Source organism: Balaenoptera borealis (assembly GCF_965194805.1).
Source record: "Balaenoptera borealis genome assembly, chromosome: 16".
NCBI classification, from domain to species: domain Eukaryota; kingdom Metazoa; phylum Chordata; class Mammalia; order Artiodactyla; family Balaenopteridae; genus Balaenoptera; species Balaenoptera borealis.
The window spans coordinates 6,319,970-6,333,236 of NC_138872.1; the positions used below are offsets into that span (position 1 = coordinate 6,319,970).

Genomic DNA, 13,267 nt, shown 5'->3' on the forward strand with positions numbered 1-13,267 from the left:
ATTCAGAAGTCCAGGAGGCCCAGAGCCCACGGGGCTGATGCAGCATCCATCCACCAGGACACAGGTCTTCGTGGAAACCACAGGCAGCCTCTGCTCCCCATACCTGCAACCTGTGGTCCTGACGCAGAGACCAACGGGAAATACAACACGTGTGCTTGAGACCCAGCTGATTCCTGCCGTGGCTCCCATCAAAAGCAGTTTTCTCTCTGCGGGAATATCTGTCACGTTCACACCGTGCCTGTCACAGAAGCAACTGCGGAATCCGTTCCCCAGGAAGTGCGAACCTGCCTCGTTTGCACGCTCAGGTCTCTGGGGATGGGAGTGCTGCCTGTCCCCATTCTATCCCCAGGGTTGTCCACATCTCGTAGGAGTCGTCTTGAGGATGACATGAGATGAAATCTGTAAATCCCTTAGCACAGTGCCTGACAGGGAGTAGGTGCAAGGCAAATGCCGGTTTCCTTCCCTCTGCAAACTGATGCACAGGATCGTATTAATTTTTAAAAAAACAAAAAAACAAAAAAAAACACTTCTCAAGTTGTGTGGGAGTCTGTTTTTGGTCTCATCCAACAGAGAATTTTTTTTTTTAAAAGAGACTTAATTAAAACCACAATGAGATGCCAATCCACATGGACCAGAATGGCTGAAATCGAAAAGATAGACAACGTGCGGCACACGGGAGGATGTGAAGGAACTAGAACGCTCATACCCTCCTGGTGGGAAGGTAAACTGATGTATCCACTGTGGCAATCTGTCTGTCAGTATCCATTAAGTAGAACATATACCCTGTAACCCAGCAACCCCACAATTCCAGAAATGAGCGTTTATGTCCACCAAACAGTAAATACAAGTATATTAACGGCAGTTTTATTCGTAATAGCCCCAAACTGGAAGCAACCCAAATGTCCATCAACAGTAAAAATGAACAGTAGTATATCAATACAGTGCAGTATTACACAGCAAAGAAGAATGAACTACTGCTACCGAACCACATGGATGAACGTGGACGTAACAATGCTGGACAAAAGAAGCCAGACACAAAAGAGGACATTTCTATGGTGTCTGTGACAGTTAATTTTATGTGTCAACTTAGGTGAGCCACGGTGCCCAGATATGGGACCAAACATTATTCTGGATGTTTCTGTGACAGTGATGATATTAACATCGATGGATTTTGAGTAAAGCAGATTGCCTTCTCTAAGGTGGCGGGGCTAACCTCATCAGTTGAAGGCCCGAAGACCTCGCAGAGTGAGAAGGAACTCTGCCAACAGACGACCTTCACACATGAACTACAACATCGGCTCTTCGCTGGTCTCCAGCCTGCCAGCCACCCTCCATAACTGCACAAGCTATTGCCCTAAAATAAATCTTTCTATATATATTTAAGTGTACTATTGGTTCTGTTTCTCTGGAGAAGTCAGACTAATACAACATCCACAGCCAGCAAAGTTCATCTGTGATGACAGAGATGAGATCAGTGGTCACCTTTGGGTGGGGTGTTGAGTAGGAGGGAGAGGAAGGAGCCTTCTGGGGGTGCTGGCAATGTTCTATGTCTTGATCTGGGTGTTGGCTACACAAAGGATTATCTTTGTAAAAATTCAGCAAGCTGTGGGACTTCCCTGGAGATCCAGTGGTTAAGACTCTGCACTTCCAATGCAGGGGGGTGTGGGTTTGATCCCTGGTCAGGGAACTAAGATCCTGCATGCCGCGCAGCTTGGCCAAAAAATGGAATTAAAAAAAAAAAAAATTGAAAAAAAAAAAGAATTAAAAAATTCATCAAGCTGTATACTTAAGATCAGTGCATTTTATTTTATGTGTGTTATATCCCAATAAAAAGCGTAAAAACAAAACAAGATAAAAACATTGTTTGTCATTCCCCCAGGCTCCATCCAACACAGGGAACTTATCTTTCTCTGCAAGGAGATCCAGGGCATTGGCTGGGAGATGGCCAGGCACCAGCCTGTGGGATGAAACTGCTCAGAATTCATTCATTCATCCAACAAACATTCAGCAACACTCTACCTGGTGCTAACCACTGGGACACACGAGACTCATTCCCCGCTTGTAGGGAATTTATGCTCCTTTGTAAAGTTGCATTTTAAGGAAAGAATCACACACACAAACTTAAGACTACAACCGTTACAAGTGCTGCAAAAGGAGATGCTACAGTGAAAACCGAGATTTAAGGGGATTCGACCCATTTGGGCAAATCAGAATTTCTTGAGACAGTTGCAACCGAGCTGAGGTCTGAAGGATGAGTTAGGGGCAAAGAGGAATGGGAGTCTGGAATAGGCCCTTCCCAGAGGAACAGCAGATCCAAAGTCTCTGTGGCAGAGAGACCAGAGCGGCTGAAGCAGGGAGAACAAGGGGAACCCCAGGGCTGGGCGAAACCCAAGGGGTCTGTGAGAGCCAGGCCACTGGACCGCACTGGCCTGGGAGGCCGTGACAATGCTCTGGGTTTGATTTAAGGCAGTGGTTCTCAACTGGGAAGAGGGTAGTGTGGAGGAAGGGCGACCGTTCTAAGGACCATTTGGCGATATCTGCCAACATTTTTGGTTGTCCCATCTTGACGGGGGTGGGCAGAGTGCTACTGGTATCTAGTGGGTAGAGGCCAGCTTGGTAAACATCCTACAGTGCCCAGGATGCCCTACAAGAGAGAATTATCAGGCCCAAAACGTCAATAGTGCTGAGGTTGAGAAACCCAGCTCTAAGAGAAAAAGACCTTTGGGGGTTACAAGCAGAGAGTGGAGGGTCATGTGACCAGAGTTGCATTCTGGAAACTTCCTCCGGCAGCAGTGTGGAGAAGGGAACAGTCTAATAACAACAACAGCAGCAAGCACAGCAGCTCCCTCTTCATCGAACACCTACTGTTTGCTAGACACCACGCCAAGCACTTAATGAGCATCACCGCGCTCAATCCCACGAAAGCCCCATTTTACAGATGAATAAAGTGAGTGCCAGGGAGGGAAATTCATTCACCTAAGATCACGCAGCCGGAAAGTGGCGGACTTGGGCTCTGGAACCCTATGCTGCTTCTTCAGACATGCAGCTGCTCCCGCCTGACCTGCGCGGGAACAGGATTCCATCTGGTCCAGCCGCAGCTCAGAGATACTTGCTCCATCCTTCCTGTGGACCTAAGGGGCTGGTTCCTGTGAAGCATCACGCCTCCCAGCCACAAACTGTTCAGACATCATGCTTCTCCCCCGCAAATTACATGAGAAGGACACAACTAATCATGCCTGCCGCATGGAATTATTCTGGAGAGTAAACAGGTGGAAACCCACCCCTTGGTCAATTAGGGCTGCCCTTTAATCCTGCCTGTGTTGTTAAACATGCTGTATTAAGACCACATTTTTTGTAGGCACAGAAGAGGGAAATCATGTAATGGCCCCCAGAAGGAGCTCCTGGTTCCTTGTAGCAGGCTGGCTTCCAGCCCCCCAAGGGATGCCCCTTCCTGGCCTCCTTTGTTGCATTTCTGCAGAAGGAAAGGCGGGCCCAGCACCTACCAAATGCTGGGAGGCCCCTGGATGGCACCCTGCAGGAAGAGCTTCTCTGGGAGAGGTCAGATCCCGACAACCAGGTTGCCAGGATTTGGGGGCCTTCCCTGGGGTAGTGTTAACCCAGAAGAGAGGGGTAGAATTGTTGGGGACCCCATCCTCTTTTTTCTGGTAACAGCACCCATTTTCATTTGGGAAGCCACCTCTCCATCACTTTCAGTCCAAATTATCTTCCGCAGTTGACGCGACGCCCCGCCCAGTCCAGGTCACATGATCTCATGTGGCCAAACAGCATGTTCCAGTCCGGTCCAGGGAATCCCTAGGGACTGGTTCCCCAGGCACCTGCCCAGTCGCCCACTGATGCTCAATCCTAGGCACTCAGAATTTTGTAGAGGAAGAAAATCTCTTTCCACTGAGACTGCTAACTTGGAAGGTCTTCATCTGACCAGGGGTCCCCTCACAAGGACAGCCAGTCTGAGAGTGAAGCCAACAGAAAGGTCAAGACCACACCTGAAAAAGTCATGTGAGCCCCTAGGTCAGCTTGTGTACTCTCGGACTTTTCACATACCCAAGCCAATAAGTTGCACTTTTTGCCAAAGCTACTTTGAACTAAGGTTTCTGATACTTGCAACCAAGGAGTTTCAACAGTGATCTTACCTCAGTTCCACAGGTATCTGCTGCGTGCTGGGTCAGGCTCAGTCCATAGCAGCCACTACGGGTCTTTACGGTGAAGTAGACTACAGGTCTTCAGCCACGAGGAGATGACAGAGAAGAAAAACCTTTTCTATTACCTGCATCTGGGCAATAAAAGGGATCAGAAGTAAAAGAATCAGGCCAGTCTCCTTCCACTGTGAGTCACAGAAATCTGACTCATGTGTGTCTAAGAAACAGTGGAAATTTATTGGCCCGTAAAAAAGCAGTGTCGGGACTTCCCTGGTGGTCTGGTGGCTAAGACTCTGGGCTCCCGATGCAAGGGGCCTGGGTTTGATCCCTGGTCAGGGAACTAGACCCCGCATGTGGCAGTGAAGATCCCGCATGCGGCAAAGAAGATCCCACGTGCCTCAACTAAGACCCGGCGCGGTCAAGTAAATAAATAAATAAATAAATATTTTTAATAAATAAATAAAAGCAATGTCAACTTTAGGAATGGCTAAATCCAGGTGCTCAAAGATGCTTTCAGGAATTCCTCCCTGCACACACACACACACACACACACACACACACACACACACTTGCTCTCACATGGATTCTCTCTTACTTACACCCTCTTGCTGTATCTCTCTCTTCATCCATTCATCCATCCACATTTCATTGATTCTTCAGTACACATCTTTTCACACATTAATATCTCTGAAATCAGAATGTGACTTATAGCCAAAGGCATGTCGTAGCTTAACTGGCAGTCTGTTTTTCTTAGTTGTACATAGAATAATGAATTGTATGTCTTACAATCAAAGGAATTCCTTTTCTATGGCTAGCTTCTCTAGGTCTGAGCCTCGCCCACTGCAGAGGGGTTTCTTCCACGTGGTGGAAGAAGAGGGAGCGTGGCCAGAGACAGCTCTAACATCCCAGAGGCAAGGGAGAGCTGATCTCCCCCATGTCTGTGTATAAAATGACAAGGAAGGCTTCTGATTGGCCCGGCATGGGTCATGTTACAATCCCTGGGGACTTGGAAATGGGGAGCTCTGATTCTCCAGGCCTGGCCCTCATGCCCACCCCATAGCCTTGGGTCCAAGCTTCCATGATTGTCAGCTCCACCCAAGCCACAAGGAACACAGGAGGGCATGTGAGGGCCTGGGGGCAAGGGATGCTGGACAAACATCAACAAATGTCTTCAACCAATTGCATTTATGATCCTGATTACTATTCAAGCTAATGCATACTGACCATAGAAAAATGAGAGAAAACAAAGGATGAAGATAGAAATCACCCTCAATGCCACTAATCAGCGCTCAACACCATTAACTCGGGTGCATTTTGGAGTTTTCTGGGACAAATCACTAAATGAAAAGCTGGGTTTGCTGGCAGTCGTTCTCTTAGCAGACCAGCCCTAGTCCCAGAGGAGCCCATTAACATTGGCTTGGACTCTTCAGCCCAGCATGTGGCCTGGCCCAGCCTGGCACCTGGGACAGGGTCAGACAGACGGCCTTGCCTGCCTGACCTCACGCACATGGCCCCCATCTGAGCTGCTTCTTGGCAACGCTGTTCCTCTGCCCTCAAAATGGGGTCATCAGCTGAGAGCAGAGCGAGGCCCTCAGAGGACTCCACTCCTAATCTCTTCTTGCTCTGATGTGAGCATGTGAGGGGATGCAAACACTCAGGGATGCATGATGTGCAGGGTGCAGGTGCAAGCACGTACATGTGCATGCATTCACACACAGCTGCCCCTGCCCATATGGGGAGTGTGTGTCCATGCAAATGCATGTTAAGGAAATACATACATGTACGTGCCCACATGTGTGCATATGTGGGTGCGGGGTTGCACCCAAAGCCAGACAAGGGCTCCAGCTCACCCAGGACCCTTCCCGTGCAGCCACCTGTGGCCACACCCACCCCCAGTGGAGACTGATGCCTCTCTTTCCTTTCAGAGCTTTCACTTCCCCACCTCCTGGCCTCTATTCCCTCCCCAGCACTCCAAGGAAAGCGCATGCCTGTTAGTATCTCCATTTGCAAGATAAAAAATTAAGGTCCAGAGAGTTTAACTGAGCAGCAGCCTGTGGTCACACCACCAGTTAGTGGTGGGACAGACCACTGTCTCCTGGCTTATGTCCCCAGGGTCCTTCCCCAAGAAAGGGAGTTTTAGGGCTCATTCAGATAACAAAGCAACACATTCACCCATCCTTTCAACTATACAAACATTTCCCAGCACGTCTGAGAGCACAGGACTGGGGCCAGGGGCTTTGGATACAATATCTCCAGTCCTCCCAACAGCCCATCAGCTCCATTTTGTACAGCGGAAGCTCAGAGAGGTTAAGCAGCGTGCTTGATGTCACACAGTAGCTGCAGTAGATGCTACGGTTTCAGACTCACCCTTTGAGATCAAGACTGGGAGTGGGGGCACCGACAGCTCACAGAGAGCTCCTCCCTGGTAATCGCCCTCGGCCTCAGAGACCTGCTTCACCCAAGCCCGCGGCTCCTCCCTGGACAGCAGTTCGCATCCAGTGACCGACTGGTGGATACAGTCTTTGCCTTGCCTGGGGACCTCTGCTAAAGGCCCACCCCGCTCAAGAGCTCCCCCAGGGGATGGGCCGAGACGCCCGCCCCCCTCTGCCCAGCTAAGCTACCCACTCTCCCGCACAGGTGTGGCTCCTGAGAACACACCCCATTAAATGTCCCACACACAGATCTCTGGTTTAAAGTTTGTTTCCCAAGGACCCAACCGAAGGCAGGTAGTGAGTGCAGGGCTGGGACCTGAAGCTGAGGCTGATGGGCTCCAGACCTCCCCACCTGCCATTCCGTTGCCTGGGCCTGATGCCCACCGGGGCCTGATGCCTCCCCTGCAGCATTCTGGCAAGTGGCCCGCGCCTGCGTCCCCCGCCAGGGGTGGGAACAGCGCGGCTGCTGGAGGAAGCAACGGGGTGTCCTGGAGGGCGGGGCAGGCTGACACTTCGGCAGAAGAGCCGTTTGTCTTCCTGGAATTTGGACTCACCAGCTCAATCCCAAGCCTGGGGCCCACACAGAGCTCCACCCCAGCCCTCCCTTCCCCACCCGCCACCCCGCACCCCCGGCCAGTCCTCTTGAACCTCCCTGAGCTCACCACGCCCCAGCCGCCTGGGTGCCGTTAACCCCCATGCGGTCTCCCTGGCTGGGTCCTCACTCGTACTCGTCCCTCTGCCTGGAATCCTCTTCCGCGCCCTCGACATAGGCTGCCCCTGCCTCATCGCTCAGGCCTCATCTTCTCCCCAGTGTTGACTGCACAGGAGGTTCTTCTAAGGCACTTTTAAGACTCCCAGTGCTCAGGCTACCCCACCCAACCCTGACCCAGGGCAATTAAGTCAGTCTCTGGGGAGAGGGACACTGGGGCTTACGTTCCTCAGGTCAGGGGTCAGCAAACTTTCTCTATACAGGGCCAAATACTGCCTCTACTGCAGCTACTCAGCTCTGCACAGGCAGCGCGCTGAAGCAGCGTAGACAATGTGCTGTGGCTGTGTTCCAATAAAACTTTATTTACAAAAGCAGGCTGCAGCTGGATTTTGTAGTTTGCCAACCCCTGCCCTAGGTGAGCCAAGGTTGAGAACTACTGTTGGAAAGCAAGCTAAAAATAAACAAACAAACAAAATGAAACAACCGCAACAAAAAAAAAACCCTGTCACTCATTGTGTGAATCAGATTTCCTCTCTTGTTCTCACCATGAAAACAAATGCAGAGGGACTTCCCTGGTGGCACAGTGGTTAAGAATCTGCCTGCCAATGCAGGGGACATAGGTTCCAGCCCTGGTCCGGGAAGATCCCACATGACGCGGAGCAACTAAACCCATGCGCCACAACTACTGAGCCTGCGCTCTAGAGCCCACGAGCCACAACTACTGAAGCCTACTCGCCGAGAGCCCGTGCTCCGCAACGAGAAGCCACCGCAATGAGAAGCCTGCGCACCGCAACTAGAGAAAGCCCCCAAGCAGCAACAAAGACCCAACACAGCCAAAAATTAATTAATTAATTGATTAAATTTTAAAATGCCCTGGTGTTGATGACAAACAACATCAACTTTATGATGATTTGCTGATCACCTGATCTTCAAACCCATATTTCAAATGTCTGTGTTACCAATATGACCTCATTCTTTTTTATCTATTAATGAAACGATCAATATTAGCCATTGGAACCCAGAAAATAAATCTATGCTAAGTTACAAAAAAGAAAGGACTAAATCCCACAGGCAGAGAGGAAATGCTTCATAAACGTGGAGGAATTGAATTGAGCGAATGTTCACAACTGCTGTTCAGATGCTTAAAAAATGTTATATTCGGGGGCTTCCCCCGAAGATCCCACATGCCGCAGAGCAACTAAGCCCGTGTGCCACAACTACTGAAGCCCGTGCGCCTAGAGCCCGTGCTCTGCAAGAAGAGAAGCCACCGCAATGAGAAGCCCATGCGCTGCAACGAAGAGTAGCCCCTGCCCGCCGCAACTAGAGAAAACCCGCACGCAGCAACGAAGACCCAACGCAGCCAAAAATAAATAAATTTATTTAAAAAATAAAGTCTTTATTAAAAAAAAAAAAAAAAAGAAAAAGACCTTGGCCCTCCCAGAGCTTTTGGACAGGGGAGAAGAGAAGATGCAAAGGAGCACGAGCTCTGCCTGGTTCAGGGAAGGAGAGAGGGCACAAACCAAGTGTCGGCTCACGGCTCCCACTTGAGAAGCAGAGCCAACACGCTCCATCCCCTGCAAGCGGAGAGGGCAGCCAGGACCTGGGCCAGCCTCAGATGGAGCCTTTTGGACTTGGCCCTGGTTCCCTGGGGGCACGGGGAGGCTGCAGCCGCCAGGGTCACTTGGCAGAGACACTGGGTCGACTGCTAACCCAGGGGAGACCTCTTCCTCCAAGCTGCCTGCGGTCAGCAAGATGAGGGGCCAGGGCAGGCACATCCTGGATAGGAGTGATTTTTCCTCAGGACAGAAGAACCCTTTGGTCAGAAAGGAAGGAGACAAATTCACAGCATGTTAAGCGTCCAGGTGGCTCTTTGGCAGATAGAGGACTACAGAAGCCAGCTCTCTGAAGTGTCCCTACATCCTCAGAATTCCTTTTCCTGTTGGTGTTCATCACTGTCTTTCATCTGGGAACCTTCCCTCTAATGTCAGGTGATCTTGGCTATTTATTCACATTTAAGAGTGAGATTCAAATGTTGCTGGGCAGGGACAGAGTATCTACCCACAGGTACCCCAGTAGGGGTCCAAGGTCCCAAGTCACTTCGCTGGGGAGGATACCTCCAGGACTTGTCTCTTGGCCTCTTAGTTTCTCCTGAACAGCACTGCCAAATTTTACCAATAAAAATTTGCAATATTTGAGGCACACTTATACTAAACAAGTGTTTGTCGCTTATCTGAAATTCAATGTACAATAACTGGGCAACCGGCATTTTATCTGTCAACCAACCGTACCTGAGAAAAACCCTCCGGACATCAGCCCCTGGCTGCTAGGATTCTGGAAGCAGAATTGGGAAGACACTGAACACTTCACTGCTCCATAAATAAACATTCCTGCAAACTCCCCGTTTTCAGTGCATGACCTGCGGCCCTGGTTAGGCTGGGATCTGTGGGTCTAGGTCCTCTAGTGCCAACCTTCAAGGAAACCTCTTGGCACTTCCCTGGCGGTCCAGTGGTTAAGACTCCACCCTTCCAATGCAGGGGGCATGGGTTCGATCCCTGGTCGGGGAATCCCACATGCCGCTGCAAAGCGGCCAAAAATATAATAAATAAATAAACTAAATTAAACAAAGGAAACCTCTCGTCTTTTCCTGGGATGGGGAGGGGCGGATGCCCAGCTGCACTAAGTGATGGAGAAGATCTCAGGTCTAACTGCTCCTTGTAAAGTCTCTCCACCAATCCTCCATTTTTCCTTCTCACCCCAGGGAATCCCTGATAGCTCCCATCTTTTACCATCCCTAGGGCTCTCTGGCAGGAATGTGCTCACTCTCCCCCCCCCCGCCCCAGACTTAGAACTTCATGGAATTCTCTAGAATGCTAAGCCAGTTGCCATCTGTCCATCGGCTCTCCTGCCTCCAATCACTTTGAGGTCTCTCGTGCGCTCTCCTCTCTGGTCTGTCCTGGGAATGCCTCTTCATTCCTGTGCTGCCCTGTTAGCGAGCTCTGTGGAGGGAGTGGTGACAACCGTGGGGGCTCCATCCGCCCCGTTGAGCCGGACATCCCTGCTCCTCTGTCCAGGAACGCTGCTTTACCCCCTCTCTGAGAGTCCGCTTCCCCTGCTGCAGTCATGCAAGGTGCAGACACGGCCCCAGAGCACACTGGACAAGTCAGGTGAGCCCTGGTCCCACAGCATCTTTCCCAGTTCAAATTCCAAATTTCAGGGAAAGAAGCTCCAACTGGTGTCCTCTGGGTCAGGTAGCCAAGCACTGCTCCAGGTAGCCATGGAGAGGCAGGGTCACCTGGCAATAAGAGCCCACACCCGTGGAGAGAAGGGTAAGCTCAGAGAAGGGGGTGTGGGCTTGGCAGACACCCCAAATGACGTCTAATGGAGGGTCAGCAATCTTTGGAACGTCCACTGACTGTGTATAGAATCCAACAACATCCTCTGCCCAACTCACCACACCCCATTCTCACCTCTTCTCATCCCCACCGACATCCATCTCTTCTAGACTCCCATCGCTTATAGAGGAACTGTAAATGAATCACAATTTTCCACAGCTACTCAGTCACCCATTCTGCCAATCCTACCTCCCAAACATGAACGGCTTTCAAGAGTGTCCACGTCTCCCTCTTCTATGCTCATTGCCCTAGCCTGGCCCACTATCTCCTCTTCCAAATTGCTACAATAGCCTCCTAACTGGTTTTCCTTCTCTAATCTTGTTCTCCTACAATCCATGCTACAGAACACCAAGTAGAGTTCTTAAAACACAAATTTGATCATCTGATCATTTGCTTAGAACCCCTTCTATGTCTTCCTGCTGCCTACAGGAAAGTGAACCAACTCCATAACTCCAATACTATCTCTCACCGACACACAAACCCCCTCCAAGCACTCTACTTTCAGAAGACGGAGTTATTTATAATTCCCCCAACCTCCCACCAACACACACATAATTTCCTGCCATGACATTCTGCACATGTAATCTACTCTTCTGATACATCTTCTTCCTTCATCACATCCTTTAAGACTCATCTCCAGGATTTCCCTAGCAGTCCAATAGTTAAGACTCCGCGCTTCCACTGCAAGGGGCATGGGTTCCATCCCTGGTCAGAGAACTAAGATCCAACATGCTGCACAGCGCAGCAAAAAAAAAAAAAAAAAAAAAAAAAAAGACTCATCTCTATATCATTTCCTCCCAAAAGTCTCTCCTGACTTATACAAACTCACCCAACATCATGGGACCCTTGTCTTTGTTCCCGTATTATTCTGGACTTATGTCTATCACTACACTAAGACCCCAACCCAGACTTGTATAATCCAAAGTGGTATGACAGACAAAGCATTAATCTCTTTAATATATATAAACCTCTTACAAATCAATGTTAAGAAGACAAGGCAATAGAAAAAAAAAAAGAGAGCAAAGGATATGAACAGGCAGTTCACATAAAAATAAAAACACATATGTGAAAAAAAATGCTCAACCACGTAATTAAAGGAATGTCAATATAAACAAGGAAATGTCATTTTTAGCTATCAGATTTACAGATAGCAAAAAGTTTGAGGGACTTCCCTGGTGGCCCAGTGGCCAAGACTCTGTGCTCCCAAGGCAGGAGGCCCGGGTTCAATCCCTGGTCAGGGAATTAGATCCCGCATGCCGCAACTAAAGATCCCACACGCGGCAACCAAGATCCTGCGTGCGGCAACAAAGATCCTGCGTGCTGTAACTAAGACCCGGCACAGCCAAATAAACAAATAGATAAATAAATAAATAAAAAGTATGATAACACAGTGTTTATAAATATGGGGAAAAATCATCAGATTTGTGATAATAAACATTGATACAATGTTTTAGGAGGGTAATTTGGTAATAACTACAGTAGATTTCAAAAATCATACCCTTTATTCTAGGAATTCTACTTCTATATATATATATTTTTTATAAATTTATTTATTTGTTGGTTTTTTTTTGGCTGCGTTGGGTCTTCGTTGCCGTGCGCGGGTTTTCTCTAGTTGTGGAGAGCGGGGGCTACTCTTCGTTGCAGTGCATGGGCTCCTCATTGCGGTGGCTTCTCTTGTTGCGGAGCACGGGCTCTAGGCGCGCGGGCTTCAGTAGTTGTGGCACGCGGGCTCAGTAGTTGTGGCACGCGGGCTCAGTAGTTGTGGCTTGCAGGCTCTAGAGCACAGGCTCAGTACTTGTGGTGCACGGGCTTTGTCGCTCCGCAGCATGTGGGATCTTCCCTGACCAGGGCTCAAACCCGTGTCCCCTGCATTGGCAGGCGGATTCTTAACCACTGCACCACCAAGGAAGACCCTCTACTTCTATATTATATATGGATATATGATAGAATGTACATATGTTCTTCCACATGTTCGGAAAGATGAGTATGCAGGTAGGTTCTTTGCAGCATAATTTGTGTTAGCAAAGGAAATAGAACAGCACCAAGGTTAAATGTTCAATATATCACGGTACACGTGCACACTGGAGTAGTATGCCGCCATGAAAAATGATGCCAGAGGGCTATACGCGCTATTATTTTAAGGAAAGAAAAAAGATAAGGTGCACAAGAGTGGGTAAAGTACAAAGATATAAAGGGTATAAAGGGTCTATACCACACATTTGCACAGACTTTCTGGAAGGAAAGCATTACCAGGTAACAGCACCCCCAGGAGAGGGAAGGTGGTCCGGGAGAACAACAAAACTTACTTTTCAGCAAACATTTCCCTTTTGTTCTGTTGGAAACTTTTTACTACACTTATTTCTTTTTATAATCTAGAAATTTTTTAAATTAAACATAGTCCAGTGTGGTGTCCACCCCCTCCAATGAATAAGCCCCTTAGAGGAAGAAAGGTATTGACTCATCTGTGGGCCTGGGAGGCTCACCGTGCCTGCAGCTCCACGAGGACTAGACTCTGCAAAAGAATGACCCCTCCCAAGCCAAAGGTCCTCTCCTGACACCCACGCTTCCTCCGGGCCC

General features: G+C 49.2%; 1 protein-coding gene across 3 annotated transcripts in view; it reads right to left on the reverse strand.

Moving 5' to 3' along the window:
• Nucleotides 1-8,573: 8,573 nt before the first annotated feature.
• The window catches only part of TFAP2C (transcription factor AP-2 gamma), a 34,860-nt gene continuing 30,166 nt past the window's right edge, over nt 8,574-13,267 (reverse strand). Inside the window, exon 6 of one of the 3 annotated variants that reach the window (XM_082359303.1) lies at nt 8,574-9,111. In XM_082359303.1, coding sequence (XP_082215429.1) covers nt 8,675-9,111 — 437 coding nt within the window. In that variant the 3' untranslated portion in view covers nt 8,574-8,674. The remainder of the gene's footprint in view (nt 9,112-13,267) is intronic. The other 2 variants (XM_082359305.1, XM_082359299.1) reach the window with 2 other exon arrangements.